The 25089-nt window shown below is 40.7% G+C and overlaps 1 protein-coding gene across 5 annotated transcripts in view; it reads left to right on the forward strand.

Moving 5' to 3' along the window:
* LOC130563982 (transcription factor COE3) overlaps positions 1–25089 on the forward strand; it is a 93320-nt gene that overhangs the window by 21048 nt on the left and 47183 nt on the right. For all 5 annotated transcript variants that reach the window (XM_057349828.1, XM_057349830.1, XM_057349832.1 and 2 more), the window contains exon 6: positions 1116–1184. In XM_057349828.1, coding sequence (XP_057205811.1) covers positions 1116–1184 — 69 coding nt within the window. The remainder of the gene's footprint in view (positions 1–1115; positions 1185–25089) is intronic.

Genomic DNA, 25089 nt, shown 5'->3' on the forward strand with positions numbered 1-25089 from the left:
TAAATTAATTATAATTATATGTTATGTACACAATGTGTAATGCTGTGTCATATAATGGGCCAAAATATTATTCATATCTATTTTTAAATATATTTTAATGTTTTTTTTATTTTGACCCTGCCTGTGAAAACCAAGCTAAAGTCAATTTTGGTGATTTTACATAAAATTCACCCTACAAAATGTAAAGAACATTCTGTAAAAATATAATCTTATCTAATCTAATATCTTTGGCCATGTCAAAGATTGAAATCATAGTGAAATTAATGCTTGAACTCAAACTTTGATGCTCGTTATATTTTTTTAATGATATTTCTCTAATATTAAATTTTTGTATAATATTATATTTGTTATGTATACAAAATATATAATTTTTTTTTTTTTAATGCTCTTTATTTCAGTTGGGGTGGTGGGAGGTATGTATGTATGTGGGATTTGATGCCCCCTTCTACTAAAACAAATAGCTTCCAAGTAATGAGAGGATGCACTTAATTGGACCCATTTTCACAAAGCGAGCGACACCGCTGGCCTCCACAGGTTTGCTTGGGCGAGAAGTGAATGGTCGAGGCGGGATGCATTTAGGGGAACCACATGCCACCAGATGAGGTGCCAGCCTGTGGCGAGGGCGTGCGCAAGGGCAGAGGTGATGACAGTGCTTGAGGAGAGCATTTGGGACAGAGCCGCTGCACCAGGGCTTCTCTGGGTGCTGTCCAAACTGTCAGAGGCTGGCTGAGTGACCTTGGCGGGGGCCCAGCCCAGCTGGAGCACAGGGCGAGCGGAGGAAAAGGGCGACCTGTCAGGCAGCCACCAGCTTGAGCAAGGCTTGCCGGTCACCACATAGCTCGGTCCCTTCCTTCCTAAGAAAAAGTAGAAAAAAACAGCAAAAGCAACAAGAAAAATCCACAATAACATTAATATGTTCATTATTTTACAAGAATTCATCAGAATTGATAGCTTAAAATATAATCACTTTTATTTATTTTTCTCTTTGATTTGTGACAACTTGCCCCAATGTATTTAATAGTGACATCTTTTCCCAGCGTATTTGATTTGTGACAACTTGCCGCCGTTCATGAAATAGAAGAGAGATATAACGTGTCTTTTTTGTTCACTTTTAGCCGGTGTTGTGACAAGAAAAGCTGCGGGAACCGAAACGAGACGCCATCTGATCCCGTCATCATCGACAGGTAAGAAAATCTTTTGTCTTTCGTCAACACCAGCTCCAACGAGATATCAGTGTCCCAAAGCAAGTCATAACCAGACCTCTTTCTGATGTGCCTGACGTGGATTAGCACACCCAAAATGATTTTTTAAATGCTGTCACCGTGTTGATTCACCTGAATATCAATCTGTAGGCTTCCCACAGTTACAAAAGTTGTGATTTCCAGACCTGAAAAACTTAGGAATTAAGAAAAGCTACATTTATAATAAATGTAATATTTTTTCTAGTTTTTTCTGCTCTCAAATATTTCATTGGCTACAAGTTGCTCTTCGTTAGTGTTTGTGTAGAATCAAAATCGAAGGCTTTGCGATCTATTCTTTAAATCCATTAATTAAATAAGATGCTGCCTAACCTACAAATGGAAGTCTGCCATGCAAGCTCTATAAATAATCAAAAAAATGCCCTTGTTCACATTTGACTGGTCCTGGAAATGCCATGTCAAAAACTATGGGAACCCTGAATCACATACGTTTTGAATTCTTGAATATCTTCACAATCCCACAATGCCTTTTGTCTGCCCAAGTCTGCTCCTATTACCTGGGTTAATATAGCATGTAACTTTCACACACATTTCAGTCGGCTAACTCCTAATTCTATCTTGAATACCGTTCTTCCAACTATGTGCCCTGTTGACTGGGCGTCTGTGGGGAGGGTCTGTAAAGACTGGAATGGAGTGGGTATAATCGTATGTGATAGTGTGCACTTCCAACCAGGGCAGCAGTGTGAGTGTCCTCCTAGGGCACAGGGGTCATTACCAAATCCATGTTGGCTCGTTAGAGCGGCCTTGGAGCGTATCCAGCGCACAGAAGTGAAGCCGGAAATCAGTGACCCTCCCTCTTTCTCAACACACACACACACACTTGCAAACGCACGTACACACAAGCGTGCACAAAAATCTTCTCACCTCGAGCTGCCATGGAGTGCATCTGATTGGTGTAAGGTCCAAACCTGCAGAGATGATGTCACCTTTTATGCTCTCTGTGTCGTTTATGGACCGAACCATTATTTAGCCGCTCTGTAAATGACAAAACCGTGTGCCTATTATAGTGTCCATACCCCCCAAACAAACTACCAATAATACCAATTTACTAACAACCGACAGGGCGAGGAAACCATCAAAGGCACAACGAAATACCACAAAAGTGTGCGAAAGAACGTTCAAATTTTTCATTTCTCCACAATGAGGCTGATATTGGTGTCGGAAATGTTTCCTCTGGGAGTAGTCTCAATGAATGGCGCATTGTGGGGGCTGAATCACTGATGTCTAGCCTGCGTGTGTTTGTGTATAACGCCAGCGTGCCAGCCACATCTGAACCCCTCATTACGCTGACCAGAACCCATTCGAAAGTATTTACGGATGACAGCGGATGCCTCTGATTTAAGACGGACCGGTCCATACGACTGCATTTTAGCGCCCTATTAAGATGGGCAGTATTTATAGGAGCGCCGCCCTTAGCTCCTTAAACCAACAGATAAATCAGTTTGGCGCGAGGGACGGCCGCCGGCCCACCATGCAAATCAGCCGTAGCCCCCGTCACTGTAAAAGGCTTTAATGATGGCCATTCATCCTTTCCTCCACAGTTTCTACCTTTTGTTTCCAGCGCAGATCTGCTCTGTAAATCAAGACCTGCTGCGCACGGGTGTGAGGCTCCATGCATCACAATAGCACACAAATAAGAGTCCCTCGCACACTCTCGCATTACTGGCACAGCCTCATGTGCAGCCAGACCTGGTGGCGTTCAGAGGAAACATTTTTCAGGCCTGCCACTCTAGTAATTTGCTCTCATCAATTTTCCCCAATTGATTGTGATGTTTGCCATTAATGGGAACAATAAACAACAATAGACAGTAAGTAAGTTTCTCTCGATTCCGTTTGATTTCTGGCTGTTATAGACTGTCGCAGGAAATGAAGTCGTTACGATGACAGAGTCACTTCCTGTCGTGTTCCTGTTTCACAGTGTAAAGGCACGTTTACACCAAGAATGAGAACTATAATAAAGTTTTAAAAAGTAGATCCAAATTCAATGACAATAGTAAGGAACAAAATAGTTTGTTTTGAAATCGTTTTGAGAGCGCTTTTTTGAGCTGATAAGCAATAAAACATCTGAATCGAAAAATATGAAACTGCATTTTTTATAGTTTTTATTGTAGTTTTATTAATATTTTAAATTAGCTTTTATTTTTATTGTCATGGTAATTTTAGTTTAGAACATTTATTATTATTATTATTTATTTATTTTTAATACTACTATATAAATATTATTAAGTTCTATTTCGATTTAAGTTTTACGTGTAGATTTTTTTTCACTTAATAATTTTCATGCTTAAACTTGACTTGAAAAAACATTTTTTTAATAGCATTTAGGTTTCAGTGGCAACAAACCTTATGTGACCCAAAGTTAAACCTCGGCAAAGAATCAATAACTGTGGAGTAGTTTTAATTGAATTTTATACAATTAATATACAATAAAATCTTCATATAATTTAATATTAATATGAATTAAATATAAAATAATTTGTATTATAACCGAAAGTTAACTTCGGGCCAGTGTGTGCGTCTAACGAAACTGTCTATTTGTGATTGCATTTTAATTAACAGAATTGTCTTAATAATTTTAGTTTTTGTTAACTATATCAACCCTTGAATAAACATTACGATGGTACACTAATATAATTATTGTTCTTGGTGTGAAATGGACTTAAGTCGGTTTTGGAGTCCACTTAGTTAGGGGTTAAGTACAGGTCAGAAAGATCATGGGTCGCATCAAAGGACCCTTTCCTCCGATGACACATAAGCACTTGTGTTAAATGCCTGTGTAATTTTACAGCTAGAGGAATGCTTAGGCAAGAGCAAAGCCCCGACGTTCCGGGTGAAATATTGCTCGCTGAGCATTAGAACAGGTGTTATTACAAGCTAATATTGCAATTAGATTGTCCAGAGAGTTCTCCTAGTTGGACAATAAATTGTGCTGTGCTGTCAGCGTTTAAAGGGGGTGGAGGGGTTTGGTCTAATTACCTCCTTTTACCTCCCACCCATCCCGACTCAAACACGATCGTCTGACTTCTCTGTGCTTTTCGTCTCAGTTATGAGTCGGCAATGGAAAGGAAGGGACTGACAGATAAGAGGGAATGTCCATTCCCGAGCGACCTTTTTGACCTTTGATCCATATTCACAAGTATCTCTCCACAGATCTCTTTATCAAGAAAGCGTGTTTTCATAAAGGTCCAATGCAGCATAGACTGGCAGGCGTGAAGTCAAAACCATTTCAAAAGATATCAGTAAGATATATTTTTCTTTCCAGTGTTGATGTATTTCCTATTTAATCTGAAAGTTAGAATGCGACATCAATGGTCTTGTGTCTTTTTTATAGTATATTAAAGGAGTAGTTAACTTCAGAATTTGCCTCCATTCACTTTCCATAGTAACTTTTATTCCTATTATGAATAGTCAATGGGAGCGAATTTTGAAGTGAACTACTCCTTTAAAGAGTAAATAATCTGTGATTTTTAAGGTCCTACTTTGGTTTATGTGGTGTCCAACAACAAGTTTGCGTACATACACGGTGCAAATCACTTTAATTTTCCAATAATGGGCAGTTATTATTACCTTACTTCTTGACTGACTCTCAAGTGATTCGTTCGGCGATTCATCTGTCTAATCCCCTCCTTTCTGTCAGCCTACTCTGATCTGATTGGTCAGATGGTCTAGTCTGCTGTGATTGGTATACCGCGTGCAGTGTCACAAATGGAACGTAGGCGGACATTACACGGAGTGACGCAAATCGGACCCGGAACTGTAAAGAAAACGACAGATGAATCGTTTGTGTGATTCAGAGTCGACTCCTTTTTTCCCAAGCCAACAACTTTTTTATTCGTTCACTTTCGGCTTTCCAACTTGGCAGACTGCTTACGTTAACACACAGCAACATTACGCACTGCATGAAATGTAATTTTAAGGACATTGGAATATTTACTCTTTAAGTTTGTCACAAGTGTGAACAATTATTTCCTGCTCCCTTGTATAAGTGGGAGGGACCTTTTTTCTAGATAGCATTTTATTGGAGATTGAGAGATGAGTCGTCAATAATTTCAGTCTGTTTTCTAGGAGGAGAAAACTCATTTTAAATGTCTGTATCAGTTTTGTTTTTGACAGCTATGCCTACATATACAAATAGTCTTAAAGCTAACAAATATGGATCAACTCCGATTAAAAATGTTTTTAATGTTTTATACTGTACGTCTATCTGGTTGTGTCTGAACTTGGGTTTGATTGTTTGTGTTTTGTGTGTTTTGGGCTTGCGTTTACACGTGTTGTACAAATACGTGTGTGTTTCTAAGCTTAACCCTGTGTTTGACTATTTGAGAGTCTGTGTGTGTGTGTTGTACATATATGTGCGCGTGTGTAAGAGCTTAACCCTGTGGGGGTGGCGGCTGGTTTTTGGTTATCAGCCTCTCTGGACTCTTCCCAGCAATCGCGTTCTATTGATCGAGCTGTGCGCCCATCGGTGGAGGCCAGATTAAGAGTATAGATTTGCAATAAAAGAAGGACATTACTGGGCAGCCTGGGTAAGATTGAAAAAAATGATGAGCTCTTGGAAGTGGTGATGAGTCAGAGGCAGAAGAAAAGAGTGTTAAAGAGGGAGATTTTATGTATGTATGTGTTACGGACATTACAGACCGTTTTTCTACATGTGTAAAATTATACATTATTGTACTTTTGAGACCAGAAGTGCTAGCTTGGTTTATTGTAAAATTAGCTTTGTTTTATTGGCCTTTTTTTGATTTATAATATAATGAAGCTGTTCGCAATAGCAGCATTTTATAATTATTTTGACATTCTTTAACAACAAATATAATTGTACTTAAAATATGTATAATTAAGAAATATGCTGTCAGTGTGTTTATGTGTGTGTGTGTGTGTGTGTGTGTGTGTGTGTGTGTGTGTGTGTGTGTGTGTGTGTGTGTGTGTGTGTGTGTGTTTGTATATTTGTGTGAAATATGGATGATCATGGCGGGGCGTGGAGGCAGGTGGCCGGTTTGGTTGGTTCAATTATTCAGTATATCCTGTCCCACATGCGGTATATCCTACCCCCTTTGTCTCCCCCATTTCTTTTCTGAGTTTAGGAACACAAACTTCGGTCTAACAGAGCGGAATGTAGAATGAAAGTGAGAGAGATATTGAAACAGTGCCATGGCTGTACCCCTGGTGGTGGCACTCTGACGAAACAGTGACAGATGCAGGTGAAATGAGGCCAGTCGCCATGACGATGTGGAGCGTAAAGTTCCCATACCCATTCTAGAATGGTCATCTCTCATTAACCCTAAGTCTATCGAGCCATTTTTACCCAAAGCACCCCCATCAACTGCAGAAGCGATTGCATAGCATCCAATACGATTATTCCTGGATTTTTAGCTCGGATCCAGAAACGTATCATGTTATTCTTGTGCTTTTTTATTGATAGTGAAAGTGAGAAGAAGAGATCAGGATACAATGCGGGCACAATGTGTACCAACCATTGGACCACAGCACCATTACATATAACTTGTGCCCCCAAAAAAATCTGTACTAAAGCTGTATGTGTGATGGTGTATAGTATGTCACCTTTGTAGTGTACACTTTTATACAGTAAGTGACTAGAAGGCTCTTCACATTTAAATCTGTACCTTCAACCTTTTCATACAAGAGTGTTTTAATCGTCGCAGTACAAGTAACGCAACAATGACCTTGAGTAGCTGACTGCGGGAGGATTGAAGGTAAACACGACAGTCGCTGTTTGCGCTGTAGACCTCTCCTCTTTCACACGGGCTATCTGTTTCAACTCTCGCTACACCAGCTACACAAGCAGGCCTGCAAATAGAAAGCCACAATACCACAACTCATCCTCTGCAGCACACAAGCCTCCAACAGAAGCTTCGCTGTAACTTATCTGAAGCACCAGCGTCCTCATGGACATCAGTGTTTATGGTTTTGTTGTTTCAGTATTATCTGTGTGTGCCAATATGGTTAGTTTGCTACCTATTAAAACCTTTTCTTTAGAACATATGCAGTACATTGTTGGGAGTACATGTTACAAATGTGGAGAAGTGATGGAGAGTGTTGCTTGTTAAATGTAAATGTATTTCCAGTAATGTGTATATATAATTGCGTGCAAAAAACCTTTCTAGAGTCAGCTGACAGGACGGAAATCTAACATAAACGTAACCTCATGCATTTCTTTTTATACAAAGTTAAAAAAAATGTTCTGTAGTGTACATTACAGTCCCCAACACTTGTTTAATGTTTTTGTACATGCAGAAAACTTAAAAAGTCGCTCTGTCTGTTTCTATTGCTTTCGTTACAAACAAGTTAAAGCAGTCAGTGAGGCTATTAGGAATCACACCGGCGTGATGGCCAGCTGTAGTTCCCGTTCACAGGTCTCTATGGGAAAGTGTAGCGTTTGCATCCAGAGCCTGAGGTGGGATTTATTTGGGAGCCTGTGGGGACGACAGCACTAGGCCCGGGCTCAGTCACAGCCTGCACAGCCGCCCCGGGGCCTGCTGGGATGGATGTGTTCCTGAGGGCCCACTCTGAAGAAGAAAGACAGACAGAAAGGTGGAACACAAAGAAAACAACAGCACATCTGTCTGTTTTTACACTGCTATGCCGGTTTACATAAAACTCTTCTTTGGGGATCCCGTTAGATGCTCCAAGCTAGAATCTGGAAACAGGTGAATATCGCCGCTTTCACGGTGTGTTTGGGATCATGGGAATCTGCCTGATCTTCCCCACGGCAAGTGTGGAGGTGTTGCAGGTAAATCCAGCCCTCCAGTGCTTGTCACTAATGCTAGCGTTATCCCTCGCTACCCCTCTGTGAGGAAAAAGCTATCGATCGGCTCTTTCGCATCCCTTTGTCGACATATCGCTGCCTCCTGCGGGTGTCGAAGTAAGAACTCTGGGTGCTGTGTAATCTGGTCGAGTAAACGCAGTAAGAGTCTCTTGTATAGCCACGCCTCGAGTATTGACTGAGTATAGATCATGTGTAGTTGTACAACTGAACTGGATCTGAACCCAAACCATATTCTATGGTGCTGACATCTGATTGGATGAGCCACGTTTGTACTTTGTTTTACTTTTGTTGTAGCTCATGTTTGCAGATCTGTGACTGTGCATACATTGAATTGTGGAACGCTCTTAAACCTGCAGTTAAAGGGATGAAAATTCTGTCATCATTTACTGACCTTTTGGACATTTCAAACCTGTATGACTTTCTTCTGCAAAACAAAAAAGAAGATATTTAGAAAAATGTTGGTAAAAGAAAATCGTCGGTCCCCATCGACTTGCATTGGTTTTGTGTCCATACAGTAGAAGTCAATGGGAACCAATGGTTTTTGGTTATCAACATTCTTCAAAATATCTACTTTTGTGTTTTGCGGAAGAAAGAAAGTTGTACATGTTTAAAATGCCAAGAGGGTGAGTAAATGATGAAAGAATTTTCATTTTGAACTATCACTTTAAGACCTATTTAAATCAAGCACAATGACAAAAACTATAATGCTAAAGTTTTAAGAATTGTTCTAATTTTAAGAAAATTAAAAGAAAGTCCACACCACCACTATAACAATGCCAATACAGTAAAGCAATTTTTATTAGGATCACTTTCAGTGTTTTTATAGCTGATAGATAAAACACTGACAGCCAATCCAAATACAGTAGGCAACAGTTTTTGCAACCCATTTTACTTTGGTAATGTGTCGTACGACTTGGTGATACAAGATATTTAAGGTGTTTAATTTTCAGGTGTTGGACGTGACTTTATGTTTATATGCATGAAAATTGATGTAAAACGTGCTATTTTTGTGAATGGTAGTTGGAGGTGATGGGTCGGTAAATAAGTGGGCTTTTTGATTTTAATTCTGTCATTTATTCAGTGAGTCAGGGCTAGCCATGTAACTTCATCACAAATAATTTGTGAGTTTTTTTTTTTAAACAAAATTGCTCTCTAGCATTATCTGGTAGAGAATTTTTTCAGCTACATCTGGTGATCTCTTTCTACATGTTCTGTGACACCTCACCCTCTCTCTTCTTAGTCCCCCTTACGTCTGCCCAATTAAAATCATCCCTAACAAGGCCCCGCTGTGTCGCAGCAGAGGGGTACCGTGCCATGGACCGTTCATTAAGGTGGCTCTATCCATGGTGCTGATTCTGGCAGGCAGATGTGAAAGGGATTCATAGGTTCCTCCTTAAACAACTAGAAGAGCAAAGCAGTCTCATGGGCTCACGGAGATCCTGATCAGCGTGGAGCTCAGTGCGGGTCACGGTCCGGTCAAACTGCAGATGTTTATCTTAAAAAGGTGCTCACATGTTTGAATAGGTGCTATCACACATGTTAATCATAGCTCTGAATCACATTATCTGCCTTGTCTTTAAATTCACTTTTCGGGGTGTGAAATCCGATTCTAACACCTTTTTAGGAGATTTGTGGTTTACAGTGCAAGTTTTTATTTTTCCGCCTTTGGCATTTCTTTTTGACTAATGTTACTACATCGTCTTGTTTTTAACCCCTTTCCGCCAACTACAAATCTACACAATCCGAACAATTTTCTAATGGACACATTGAAATTCTGTGTTTCCGTTTTTTTCCTGATCAAAAATCCTGTTTTACTTAGAAATATGCGAGATTTTTCACATGATGAAATACTCGCTTGTCGGTTTTCATGTCACAGCTGGTTATGATACACACTGTAAAATTGATTTCCTTGATATTTTAACATGTCAACGTACATGAAGGGATATTCACATTGTAAAAAGAAAGGTCATTCCACAGTCAGTATGCGAGCCGAGTCCAGATCTGGTCCGCCTAACCTCCCAAATCCCACACAGTTGAACAGCAGGCGGACACAGCGGTACAGATCGTCCTTGATGCGCTTTTGAATGAGTGCGATTTATCCTCCACCACCACATCTAAGCTTCCACTTCCACTCCTGCCTTTGTCCTCTGGGTCTCGAACTGTCTTAAGGTGCAATCTGGCCTTGACGTGCCCAGACCGGCCGCTAGAAGAAGAGGAAGGCTGAGAAAGGGGTGTGGGGGCAGAAATGATGGTGTGGATGAGGGTAGAGGTGGGGTGGAGGGCAAACGGGAGAGGCTGGATCTGACGGAGATGTGGAATAGAGTGTGAATGGAGGAGGGGGAGGGAAGGAGGCCAGAGGAGATTGGAGGGAAAGAGGAGCCGATTAAGAGGGTATTGATTTCTATATAAAGATCCATAAATCTGATGTGGGTGACCATGGCAGTGTAGTAGCCAGCCACGGGAGACTGGCCATTACATAATCACACGCACACACACACACACAGCTCATTAAATCCTGGTCATTTGGACTTTGTATTGTTTCGGTCAACTGCTAGATAAAGTCTTGTTGTAATACAAAGCAGCTACGAAGCTCCTCATATCAGTCTAAATATTTATAAGGATAGCAATATTTGAAAAATTCTAATGAAAACATAAAAATATACTAAATTTGAGTGTTACAGCATATCGCTGCTGTCCTTCTGAAACTTTTTGTGATTTTAATTTTTTCCATAACTCATTATTTTAGTCACCCTTTATGTTTGTCACTGTGTTTTCCAAATTTCTAACCAATGAAAAGCATTAAAAAAATTTGACAACACAGATATTTCATCATTTAAAAAGTACAGTGTTTTTTCCATTTTCAGGAAAGAAGCAAATTTGGACATCCACGGTTTTGGAAACACAGCAACGATATATTAAAACAAATTACATTTTTGGTTATACTATTTGGTATTTGCTGTCATGTTGCTAGGACATTGTGTGCATTTGATTCCAAAGGCCTTTTTAGCATGCTGTTCGTCTTCGGAGTGGTTGCTAGGATGTTGCTAGATGGTATTTAGGGTGTTTTTGGTGGTTGCCAGGTGGTTAATAACTACCCTTATGAAAATTAACCATGGTTTTACAACAAATAAAACCAGATGTCAACATAAATGGTTTTACTACAGTAACCATAGTTAAACCCATTTTTTTGTGTAGTGAAACCATGGTTATGCAGATGGTAATCATACACCAAAAAACATGTTTTTACACATTTACCATTATAAAACCATGGTTAATTTAACCATGGTTAATACCATGGTTAATACCCTAAGACCACACCCCTAAGTCTCTGTGATATTTTGCTTTGTGAGTATTTCATTGATCATTTAACAAAGTAGGCATTGAACTTGAGTTCTTAATGTAAAGATGTCATTTACAGCACTTCTCTAGTATGAGTTACATGTCTTTGCATTCACTGTTATATAGACAGCTTTCCCAAATACATGATGTTTATTGGCATGAATCCAAGCTTGAGTCTGAGTTGTGGGTTTGTACTTTATCTTTGTGTTGATGTTTGCCTGGGCTGGATTGGGCTTTGTTGTGTTGTGCAACTGACATACAGTAGGTCTCTAGAGCTTGAGATTCATGTATATTTGATGCTTTGCTGTTGTTAGCTTAGAGTCTATAGATATAACCCTATACACGCATGCACATGTACACAGACAATTAATATATAAATGCTTTAGCTTACAGTACAGACATACAAATACAAATATTCTTGCATAGGTGTTTATATTCTCTCTCTCTCTCTCTCTCTCTCTCTCTCTCTCTCTCTCTCTCTCTCTCTCTCTCTCTCTCTCTCTCTCTCTCNCTCTCTCTCTCTCTCTCTCTCACACTCACTCACTCACTTACATACAGACACACACACGCACACACGCATATAGAGCTTACAAACTCACACACTTGTATACCTACCTGAAGCTATATACACCACTTGTTAGAATTTTATCGGCCCCGTAAAAACACACCCTTTCTCCCTTTCCAAACGAATATAGCCTCTACACGCAATCACACTTTTTCTATATTTCTCTATCTTTCTAACACATACACACGCACACGCCACAAACACACACACGCAACACAACACAAATCAATACCAATTTATAATTCAGGATTGCTGGAGTTTGGGTTTTAGGGCAGGCCAGCATCCTGCCTTCATAAATATTACAGTGTTATTGACTGGATCCGAATGAATTGGAGATTTTTTTTTCTTTTTCTCTCCTTGCCCCCATTCTTGTTTCAGGGTGCCGAGCAATAAAGCCTGCTTTTATTTATTCCCTTTGAGTTGGAGATGAGAAGCCTAACTGGATAACAAATTTGATCCCGGGAATGAAATAAAGTGGCTAATGGTGGACAGAAGGGGTGCGCCCCCCTCGAATCTGAGGAGAGTAATGTAAGGCGTGCTGGGATCGGGATAAGTGGGGCAATTTGTCTGAGCCGTGTCCCCTCTGTTAGCTAGAGCCGGTCGCACTTTCACATGGATTTATGCCTTAAGTAAAAACACATTGTCTTGTAAGGCATTGATCACAGGCGGCGGGCACAGTCTTAACCGCAAGAATGAAACGTACTGTTGGCCTATCAGATCAGAATGCGATAATTTTGTTAAACCCTAACTAAAAACAACTGCAAACATTTTTTATAAAACGAATACTGTGGGGTCTAAATGTTAGAGGCTACTGTGAAAGTTCATTTATTGCTAACTTGCATAAACTTATAGAGTGCCAACTGTCATTAAAGAAAATACTTACTTACTTAATTAAGATTTTTTTATTCTTTTTTTTTTACTCGAATTGCTATGCTGACAATATATTTCTTCACAAATTACTTTTCTGAAATTAGAAATGACAAACAGAGTAGTTCGTAGTGGCAAGCATAGTTCCAACAATACATATATCTCAATCGTCTTTTGGTGAAGTAAAACCGATATTAATCCCAAAGGTTAAAAAAGATCTGCACACATCCAAGATCGGCCTACAAAGCTCGTAAAAATGTATTGTACAGAGGCCAAATGTATATAAAAGTGCAAAAAATGTGCAAAAGCAGAAGGTTTTTCAGTTATTACAGTTTTGGGCACATGGCAGTTTTGCACTTTTTAAATACATTTGGCCTTTGTATATTACATTTTTAGGGGGATCTTGGATGTGTGTGCATTTTTTACCATTTGGCCTGTCTTGAATGAGCTTTTTTCTTAAATTATTACGTTTTTCACATCTTTTTCTATTGGCATTAGACCTCACAGTAGTTTCATTCTCTAAAAATCTGATTGGATGTGTCATCTACAAACACTTGTGATTACACATTTTATTTAAATATTTTTTAATTATTTTATGGTAATATAATCAGAAAATTTGCTCTAGTAGGTTACAATAATTGTTAGGCACAATATGACGTCTGTTTGTATTCACAGTCATGGCTTATTGTTTAATTGTAATACTTAAATTTAACAACTCGACGTCTACTGTGACAGTTAATAATAATAGTACTTTTTGTGACAAGTTTATGAGACGTTTTGATGTGAACTCTGCTGAAGGAATGAACTTTTTCCTTTGGAACGTCTCCAGCGGTACAGAGCTGTCAGTCTCACAGAGCTGTATAGACTTTAAGTGTGTGTGCGTGTGCGTGTGTGTGTGCGTGTACAGTAAACATGATGTCTCTTACTCTCTTCAGCTCGTGTTCCCTAGCATGATGTATCCATACGCAGTGTGAAACACTCATCTTGTCTAACACACTTGGAAAAGAGCCGGTTGGTGAAGTCCGGTGGAAACGCACACACATATGCTCCTCAGTTTTCCCTGAACTCCCCCCTCACCTCCACCTTCGAACCTCCAATCTCCTGGGGCGTCTCGACCGATGAAAGAAAATCAATCATGTCATAAAACTGAGAAGAAAAAACGAGAATAGAAACCTGATTTTACCTTTGCAAGTAAAACTACCAGCAGCTATAAACTTTCCCGGTGAAACCTTAATAACACAGATACATTTAGACACACACATACACTGTACATTAGGGCTGGGCAATATATATGTAATATTTGTGAAGATTTTATTTTGGTATCAAATTAAGCAACAATATATCTATTGCAGCATTGTTTTTGTTAAGAGAGATTAGTAATATAGGTTTAAAACAGACATGTTTTATTAATGTCTTGGATTTTAACCTTAAGGGCAAAAATAGCACTGATAAGTTCAGTTTAACGTGTTCTTTTATTAATTTATATACATATACATTTTTTTAGTTAAAGCGTATATATAGAGATAAAAATAGCAGTTTTTTAATTACGCATTTTATTTGTTACATAAAATAATTTCGTATTATATTAAACGTAATTATACTATAATTATTTCACTAGGAAAAAAAGCCAGTTGAATTAGATTGCCAAAAACGCTTCAGCGATATTGATTCTTGTCAAAAGGCTGTAAAATATATTTTCGTTCTTTAAACTATGTTGCTCAGCACTAACACAAACACGCAGAAACGTGCACACATCTGATGTAGGCAAGGTTTTGGGGGGATTAAGGTTTGTTCGTTCTTTCCCGGCAGTCAATACCGAGCTCATCAACCGGCCCGTTTTAATCCCTTAATCAACCACAGCGACTGACGCCTAATTGGGCCGAGAGTCCAGTAAAGATCCCTTCCTTCACCTCTGATCCCGTCGACACTTACATAAGGGCCACTATCCACCCCTCACGCATCTGAACCGCTCCGCAGAATCCAGCGGTAAGACCCAGTCAGCAGAGAATAAGAGTTTCTCCATCAGGGCTTTACTGTCGGTGTGATTGACTGGACTTTTAGACATCGCTGCAATACTAACAAGCTTACTAAGAGATCTCCACACGAGTTAAGCCAGACCTTAGAGACATTTAAGCCTGGATTGGTAAATGTTCCTGCTATTTTATATCCCTCGTTTAAGGGCAGGTTTTCTCAAAGTTCCTTAATGATAACAGACACACACAAGAAGACGACGGGAAAAAGAAAGAAATCTTGTGAGGTGTAGCAGTAGCTTTTACTCGCACAAGCGTGGTCTGCTCTTACAAACCCTCCCCACCAGCTCAAAAATGAATTTATTGATTTCGTTTTGACCACAAGCGAGATTTTTTTTCGGTTTTTCTCGCTCACCCGAGCCGGGTGATCTATATGTCCTCTGACGTCGGATAATGGCCAAGCTGAGTGTGGAAGGAATGGAGGCTATGTCTAGTGTGAAAATAGAGTAGGTGCAGACGCCTTGTGGGAGATTTTCGACTTTGATATTTAAACGCGATAACTCTGATAAGTTGGAAGCAAGCTTCGGGAGTCACGTAAGCCTTTGCGGAAAAACAAATCCAGTGCTCCATCAAGCAAATTCAGGTCTCGCTTCTCATCAAGCGCAGTCTGTAGGCAGTTAACGGCAGCTTTATGATGGGAGCGGAGAGATCAATCTCCGTAGAGAAGTCGGGGTAATGAAAGGCAGGCCGTTTGTCTTTCTCTCTTCCGCTTTTTCCGCTAAAGGCCCTGGCTGCACGGAGCCGTTCTGCAGACCCTGGTGGATGCTAAAGGATTGTTTGTTGCCTGCTAATCATGACCGCGGTGTCTGCTGAAGGAGCATTTGGCAGGGCCGAGCGAGGGAGAGAGAGAGAGTGGGCACCGCTGCTGCCCGGGCGTCTTTAGCGGCAGTAAAACCCTCTTAGTGGGTAGTGCCATCTGGCCGAGCCCCTTGTGGGGGCGTAATGTGCCCGAATCGCGGGGTCGAGATGCTTTACTACCCAAGCTTGCCGGCTGCAGATGGCACGGGCAGAGCCACTAGAATCCGCCAAGGTCGGGCACGCGCTGTGGCGTGGGATTCACGGCGCTAAATGGCATGGAAAGCATTTGATGGTGCGCTGGACAGACAGCGAGGCATCTGAGAGCCTCCATCAGCTCAGAAGCTCAACGGCCCCGCGTGCAGCTGTGAAATGAACATCAGGGCTGCTGGCGCTTTTTTAGATGTAAACACGTACTGCGGCGTTAAACCTGTGCATGTCTGCTCATATATATATATACACATTATTAAGTTGTTTAAAAGTGTATTGCTGCTGAAATGATGCCCTGATTTATAGTACTCTAAATCTATCATTTGCATGCATGTAAAAGTGCAATATATTGGCGTACAGTACAGGCTGTGTGTAAAGCTATTAGCTCAGTTTTTATGCTTTTGTGTATGCGTGTACGTGCTGGGCCCACTCCAGAAATCCCACGTCACTCGCACGGTTCTTGGGGACTCTTTATGTTGTAGTGGGTGGCAGCTGGCGAAATGAATAGCCATTTTAAGAGCAGTGAGACAAGAACGAGCCCAGCGCACAAAGGAACGTAATAAGTATGCAGTCACCATCCAAAAGAAATGACTGATGGAACAGAGAAGAAAAGGTATTGGGGGAGTCATGTTTTTTATTTATATAAGCCGGTGTTGCTTCCCGCAGCCCCCCACCACACTTGTTTTGCCTACACAGGCAATCCAGACTACCACAAACAGGCCGGGGGTCCCAGGACTCGCACCGCCCCCGGGCCAGAGATGAGAGTGAAAATGCATATTGGGGGGGTTTCATTAAATTCTGTTTTTGGCACGTTTCCCTAAATGGTCCCTGAGCTGAACACCCTGGCATTCGTGATGTCTGTGCCAACCCAGCCCCCAATGCCCAATTGTACACCCAAATAAGAATAACAGGGCACAAAGTTTGGAGGTGAGAGAAGGTTCGGAAACACAATTGTGACTGGAGAAATGTCCCGGAGATTACAAGATTACAAGAGGTTCCTTGTGTGATATTAATACAGGATTTTATTGAATAAATTGTGCTTATTGCTAGTGTGAAAGAAAATATACTGAAATTATATTCTTATTAAGATCTTTAAGATAATTAAGATCTTTTTTAATATTTGTCTATTTTTATTCCAACTAATGTAACACTAAGTCTATTTTTACTACACTAAAAGTCACATTAGAGTAAACGAAACATTTTTTTTACTCTGAAAATGACCATTTAAGGTGTTTTGTGGACAGATACACGCACACGGCAACATTGAGCTTGCATTGGAGAGCGTGCACCTGCGTTGTTTTCTTCCCGTTTTTTCCCTGTGGCTTATACCGTCACTTTGAAAAGCTATCAGAGACCATCCCGCCGTTCTTTTGTTATTTTTCGCGCCGCGTTTTCGAGCAAATCCCTACCTTTTTCTCTCAGTCGGACCTGGGAAAATTGAGTTTTCAAGGTGAACATCCTATTACGGGAGAAGGTTGACAAATTAATTTGGTGTGTGCCTTGTTGCAGTGTGGGTAGTGATAGAGACCAGCCTGTCAATTTGAGAAATGAGGGCCTGCTCAGGCAGCCAGATGGGAGTGAAATTGAACAGCACATTAGCTAATTACTTATGCAAATCACCCGGTCTTGCACCTTAACTTAAGCACGGTGGATGATACTCGGGGCGGCTGGAGAGTTTTAGATAATGCTAATCCCACTTCCATCACCCACACGAGCACATCTTCACCTGCTGAGAAAGCCCTATGAGGAATTGCTCACAAATAGCTGAATGCACAAACATACGCGCGGCGTACGGGCGCGCACACACATACACACACATCCGAGCAAAAACAAAGAAACACTTGTGAGCCCGAGAGAAAACAAAGAGCTTCTGCCGTCAAGGGGAGAGAGTTTATTAAAACTGTTGAACTGGTCATATCTTCTAGTGAGTGTTAAAGTGCCTCTTTGTTTTGTTAAAGCTGTGTCAAAAGTCAGGTGTTTCTGCAACACTTCACACAGCAACATCACAGTCAATGAATAGAGGGACAGGGGGCGGAATCTCGGCTGTTCGAGGTGTCAATCACCCGCTTTCTCAGGCCCTCCTCCTTCCCCAAAACAGCCGTGGGTTTTTGAGGGGTCTGCATGCATCGCATCGCTCCTCGCGTCGACGAGGGGCTTACGGGGGGCTTAACCGCCTCGACGTGGCCTCTCCCCTAATCACAGTTCGCTAAGCCCACCTGTCAAAACACACTGCCACACCAGCTACAGATCTGCCTCAGTCCCCCTTAATTAGCTAATCTAACCGGTGCTGTGCGCTGGGAAAACATCGAGAGAGAAAGACTGGCAGCCATCAGAGAAGTCCAGCCCGGTTCATCCAGAACTCATTCAATGTGTGTTTGTGTTTGAGTGGACGTGGACGTATGTTGTACATCGCAAAGCGTCGATCTATTGATTTGTGTTCGGCTGACAGGCCCAAGGCACGAGCTTAACTGTTATTAACGATTTTGCAGTTTGGCAGCTGGTCATTAATGAACGCGCCCTCTCTCTCACTCTCTGACAAATAGACACTTTCTCAAGCCATTATTACTGCAGGTCTTCATCTGAACTCCTTCACTGACTTCCTGAAAAGCAGCTATCCAGTTATTCACGACTTACTGATGTCACTTTTTTCTAAAAGTAATGAAAGCGATAGCCTTTGACTCTTGGCTCTCGGGTTGGAAGTTTACGTCAGGGGTTTGTCCACCCACCCCGTAATATTTGAGCCATATCCTGTTTGACTTAAAAAAAAAAAAAAAATGTTTGTTCACAATTCATTTGAGTTTGATAGTGTTAATGCTTTCTGTAATGGAGATTTTTGCGTCCATATGCTGTAAGACGTCAGTGCTAAAATCTAGGTGTGTTTTTTATTATTTTAACATTGTTAGGTCTGTTTTATCTCACCATTTGGCAGTAGTCAAGATGGACCGCATAGATTTTAGAGCATTGCTATATAACAGTATTTTTGATTGTATTTTTTTATTTAGATGAACAATTGTTCATGCATGGCCACAAAAAAGTCTTTAGACACTTTTTAAGTGTCTTCTTTCATTCACCCTCATGTCATTTAAACCCTGTATATGACTCGTTCTGTTGTGAAACACAAAGGAAGATATTTTAAGAAATGTCTTAGTGATTTTGGGTCCGTACAATGGAAGTCAATGGGGGCAAGTGTTGTTTGGTTACCAAGATTTTTCAAAATATTTTCTTTTGTGTTCTGAAGAAGGAAGAAAGTCATACAGGTTTGGAATGAGATGAAGGTGTGTAAATGATGAAGGAATTTCATTTTGAGGAGAACTGTCCCTTTATGTCACACCTAATGTGTCTGAATTACATTGTCTTCCAGATGCTACATGGTTTGGTATTTTGTTATACTAACAATGTATGCTTTTCTCTGCGCTAACTTCAAAATTTCAAAGTAAATTTTAGTTGATATATGAAAGAATTTTAACTAGGGTTTACACAGGTATCTTACCCATTTAATCACAGGTGTATGAATATGACCTGTGAACATTTTTCACCTATTTGACCACCAGAGTTAAAATACCTTTTTGTTCAAACATGTAAGCATTTCTCTTGTCTTAATAGTCACTTTTCTATGACTAAGTGTTTTTGCTGTATTCCTCTATAAATATAACTTGGTTTGAAGTTTAGTTACATGATGCAAAGGCATTTATGTTTTTAGGTGTCAAAATACTTTTTAGGTCCGCTGTATATGTATCTGACCAGAGAGACCGCCTCCCGTTCCCAGAGGACACAAAAACAGAGAAATACAAAGAGGAAGTGACCGTACGTTCCCTAGAGAAAGCCATGGACAGTTTTACTGGATTTCAGGCGACACCCTTACGTTCACACAGTCAGAGCCAATGCTGTCTTTTATCCCCATACACTCAACTCTAGATGAAACCCTTACGGTGACCTGTGACCCCTATCTCTGCTCTTTAACCCTCACAGGGCCGACGGACACTCGCCTCTTAAGAAGCAGCCCTGAGAAATTCCATTAAACTTCCTCCTCCAAACAAAACGTCCCATGCGTTTCACAATCATGACGAAATGAGAATTTGATTAAAGCCAGTTGTGTGCATTTGAATCCTAAATGCAGGAAGTTTGTGAATTTGAAGTACAGAATATTCCCTGAGCGTGAACGCGAGTATGAGATGCCAAGACGCTGGCACTGGCCTTGAGATTTTTCGACATGAGACAGATTTGAGGAGAAAGCAGCAATCTACGCTGTGCTGCCTAAAGCTTTACAAACCCTTTGCTTAAAGCAAACTCCAAGATAAACAATCCGAACGTGTGAGAAATGGAAGTGTGGAATAGGTGTGCGAATCCTGGGGGGAAAAGAAATCATTATTCAGAGCGAGAAAGAGCCCCGATCGCTTTGCAACCCAAAGATCTGCTTTTCAGATGATCTTTTTATATCTTAAAGAAATAACATGTACTTTGGATTTAAGTGGTGACGGTAGTGCCGTTTTTGCGCACAAAAATGTCTGCGTTCGTGAAATGCATCCGTGAGCGTGATAAGCAGATAAGCAACACTGTCAGCAGATGTAAAATTCATTTTTAGCAAAACCATCCAGTCTTGAACAAGGCTGAAATTTAGCATGTGTGTATGTAGTGTTTTTAATATTTTTATTCCACAAAGTAGGGCGGGTTCCAATCATCTTGTTTACGAATGTTGTCATAATACCTATTAAGTGTATTTATGGTGCAAACAAGCATAACATTGTCATTGGAAGTTGGCAGAAGTGGAAATGGCAGAGAGCGAGTGAGAAAATGCTTTTGGCAGAGCGGCGCTTCGACTGGGCAGCGAGCGAGAGCTTTGGCAGCGTTCTGTGTTTTCTTTCAGCGGTGAAGTCGCTCTGCCACCAGGGAGGAAATGGAGATTTAGTGACACCGAGAGCTCAGGTGTATCCACAATACTAACACACACACACCAACATCAATCTTGGCACGTTCAAACCAACACACAATAATATATGACTATTATTAAAATCAGTTCTGTCATGAGTCCATAGACTTAGTCTTTTACAAACGGGAGAAATAAAGAGGAATACAGTGGGCTACACAAATTTCACGGTCCTTATTTTGAATAAGTATCAAAAATGATTACAGGCTTGTTTTTACTGATCATTTTCTATCCCTTAGGATGAACAGCACAGGTTCTGATTTCTGTGTTTTTTCTCGGTTCCGAGCTGCTTCGCTCGCTCATAATTAGAGCGGCGTGTTTTATTGACTCCAATAAGGCATCATATTTAAGCAGTAATTCAGAGCTGCTCTTATGAGGGGAAATAACTGTCATTAAGCGAGCTGTACGCTATCGAGAGCCGCCTCTAAATCACCGGGTCAGGCCGCACGTGCAGACAAATGCCGAACAAATGGGTGTTGGGTAAACACTGGTAACATAAAGGTAATGAAGCGAAGCTGTTATGTGCTCTGTGTGTGTGCGGGATAAAGTAAATGGTTCTGAGGATTGTTCACTCTCAATTTGTTTCAAGAGTCTTTTGTACTTTATAGTGAAGCTCCACATAAGACCATAATAGTCTCTTTGACTTTCTTGCCATAGCTTTGCCATACGATAGTCATAAGTCATAGTTTAGGTGGTTTGTTAACATTTGAAAATGCAATAGCTAATATGAACTGACGATGAGCAATGTTTTTAGCTTTTATTAATGTTTGTTAATGTCACTTAATGGCAGTACACATATACGAAGAACACAATAAGGTTGTTCATGTGTCTCATTGTGCATAAACTAATATTAACAGTTACAACTTTTTTACATATTACTGTACAAAAGTATTGTTGAAATGTTGAAATGAACATAAACCAAGATTTAAAATGCAAGTATTGTTCATTGTTAGTTCATGTCAGCTGATGCATTTACTAATGTTAACAAATACATCTTTATTCTGAAGTTTAATGTCATTTTAAGTTTAAAAAAATTTCATGTGGTTCTCAAATTCTAATTGAACATCATGAGAGCCTGTAAATAATGATCGTTTTTGGCAAACTATTCCTTGAATATTTATTAATTTATTGTTCCTTGAAAAGCAACAGTTTTGGGTTCGTCCTTTTTGACCAACGCTGGGTTGAAATTGTCCCAGCATTTTTTTTGAGTGTATTTATTTAATATTTACTAGAATGTCAACTTGAAGTACATGTGAGTGTTTTTTTTTTTTAAATGGGGGATCTACAGAGCAATATATGTCAAGTGTCCTCTGCCGTAACTGACTAGAAAGTGAGCGTAAAATTGCCATTGGCAACCAGAGAGCCGTCCTGGCCTGACATCAGTGGTTAGTATACACTTCTGAGATTTAGCCACCCATCTGTCCAGGGTCGTTCTCCAGGAGCAATGTGTCCTTGGACGGGCCCCCCATCCTGGGCGTGCTGCGTAGTGGACTCCAGTATTCACAGACTAATTGAGCCAGAGCTTCTCAAAGACCTGCCAGCTCACACCAACCCAGGGCTGGGCTGGGCTGGAGTACACGGTGGGGCCCTGGGGGGTGTACTGGCTCCTCTGGTTGGCTTTAATAGAGGGCCGATGGACTTTATTCCTGTGATAAGATGATTTCAAATGCCATAGAGAAATGGAATCAGGAGTTTGAACTTTGGAAGTCATGTATAATGTTAGAGCTCCATTTATATTCAACCTAAACCTGGTTTTTCGCCTTTATTTACATGTTGGTACGTTTGCTTGTTTAATTTATGTAAGCAACCTGTTCTCAGGAAGGAAGGAGTGATTGAATTGAAAGACCAACTGCTCATTGAAGTGTTGGACAGGTGAATATGGGCTGGTGTGAACACGTATAAAACGCGTGACAGCGTAGTGTACGGCGCTTAATAAAGGCCCGTCCTATCTAACGGAGACGTTACGGTGAGAACTGTGATCTCGGCTCATTAAGTGTGTGCCTATATCTGTGAGGTATGTTGTCATCGCTCCTCACGCAAACACACACGCGGCCGCCGTTCGTCACCTCTGAAACAGCTCCGGCTCGGCTCGTAATTAATCTTTATCTTTAAAGAATCGTATCCGCCCTTCCTCTGCCATTCGAAGGTGCTTTAGCACTTTCACAACATGTCAGAACTGTTTCAAATGAAAAAGGTAAAAAACGCAGATCCGTGTCTTCACTGCGAATGTTTTGACAGAGATTGCACTTGACAGAAATCAAACGCAGGGTCCAAAAGGAATTGTTCTAACGCACCTGCTTATAGCTGGTGAATTAAAAATATTTACAGGGCATAAAATACCATGCTACTATAAGCTTCCTTTTTGGAAAACAAATAAATATGTTTACTTAGTTTTCTTGAGATGACTATACATAAGGTCTGTATCTCATCCGTCTGTGTGTTTGGTAGTGTGTGTTCACAGGAAAAGAGGAAAGGAAAATGTGATTTGTAGCATCAGGGATGCCGTTTGTTATTCTTGCTATAACAGTTTAACACTGCACATAGAGTGTTCAAACAGCATAGAGTCATTTTAAATAAATGAAGTTCAGTTTCCCGAATCACATCATTGTTCTGTTCTTTCTTTACGGTGAAAACGCTCCTTTCATCTCTTTTTGAAGAATCGCTGCTCTTTTTGAATTGGGACAGAGCCAGGTGCTGATACCCATTTACACATCTGTCTTGTTTTAAAACCGATCCCAATAAAATATCTGCAAATTTAATGACAACTGAGTTGCAGTTGTAAATCCTATAGTGTGATTCAATTCAACTAGAGCAGTAGACATCCAAACCAACCAAACCGTGGACCCCTGCTTTAAAAATGTAGATGTTTTATGTAATACTTCAATATCATGTTCATTAAGGAACAGTTCATACAAAATTCAGTCATAATTTACTCACCCTCATGTTGTTCCAGATCTGTATCAATTTCTTTGTTCTGATAAACACAGAGAAAGATATTAGGAAGAATGCCAAGAACCAAACAGTTCTTGGCCACCAAAATTACAATGGTGGTCAAAAGTGCCCCCAAAACTGTTTGCATTCCTCCATTCTTTAAAATATCTTCTTTTGTGTTCAACAGAACAAAGCAATTGACAAAGCAATTTTTCCTACTATGGTAGTCATGGTGGCCAAGAACTGTTTGATTACAATTCTGATTGGATGAAGTTTGTGAGCCCATTGAATGCACATCTCACATGCTTTAATATACTTTACGGTATAACAATTTATAAGCAAATATTCATTCATGCGCTTTCAAATGTTTAAATTGTTAGACTTTCTTATTCTGCACACCATTTCCTCAGATTCAGCATTTTTTTTCACCTGGATCCTTCACCTGAAAGGCCCTGTAGGGAGATGAATCCGTTCCACACACTGCGGTTGTATGAGAATTTAGTTTTTGAAGTGTAGCTCATTGTGGCTAGATATGATCTGAAGAAACACGAAGCCGTCAGCGGGTAATGCGATATTCTCCGAGTGAGCGGTTGGTGTCTGGCACAGATTTTGCGGACGGTGCTCATTGTCTGGGATAACGCAGACGATGGTCACGTGGCTGGAGACGTCCACCCCTGGCAGGGTGTAACTGCTGACGGGGCGGCTCTGATTCAGGCTACAAAGATGACTGAGACGGACGCATGGGACTTCCTGTTTCCTGCACGGGCACACGTCGGGTTTGTTTACCGGTGGCCTCGCTGGTGGCTGTAATCAAAAGGAGGGTCGGGAAAACAGAAGAAAAAAACAAAGATTGACAACAACCATACAGCCCTTGACAAGCCGCCTCAGCGCGTTTGTTCAGCAAAATTAAACACTCCGGACTTTTTTCACCTGCTTTGGCAAGCAGCGGCGCATATGGCCCGCGAGTTAAAAATAAAGACAATGCGCATATATTATCATACATAATGCAGAACGACCCCCATTTAATATGCAAATTCCCTGAAATATTACTGAACACCTTCTGTTCGGAGCGAATACATTTGAATTTGCAATTAGAATTATCCTGTATAATTAATGAAAAGCGTCAATTTTTGGCCGCTTACTAATTTGATTAAACATGTTGATGAGGCATTTAGCAGGCCAACTGAATGGAGAGTGAAACCGGATTGGAACGGAGGAAAGAGAAACGCAGAATCGGTCCAGTTCCCATGTGACCTCTCTGACCTGCCTGCCTGCCCGAGCGTGTTTGCGCGCGCGCGCGTGCCGTGTGTGTGTGGTGTGTGTGCGTGTGTGTGCGTGTGTGTGTGTGTGTGCGTGTGTGTGTGCGTGTGTGTGCGTGTGTG

The sequence above is a fragment of the Triplophysa rosa genome, linkage group LG13 (assembly GCF_024868665.1).
Source record: "Triplophysa rosa linkage group LG13, Trosa_1v2, whole genome shotgun sequence".
In the NCBI taxonomy this organism is placed as follows: Eukaryota; Metazoa; Chordata; class Actinopteri; order Cypriniformes; family Nemacheilidae; genus Triplophysa; species Triplophysa rosa.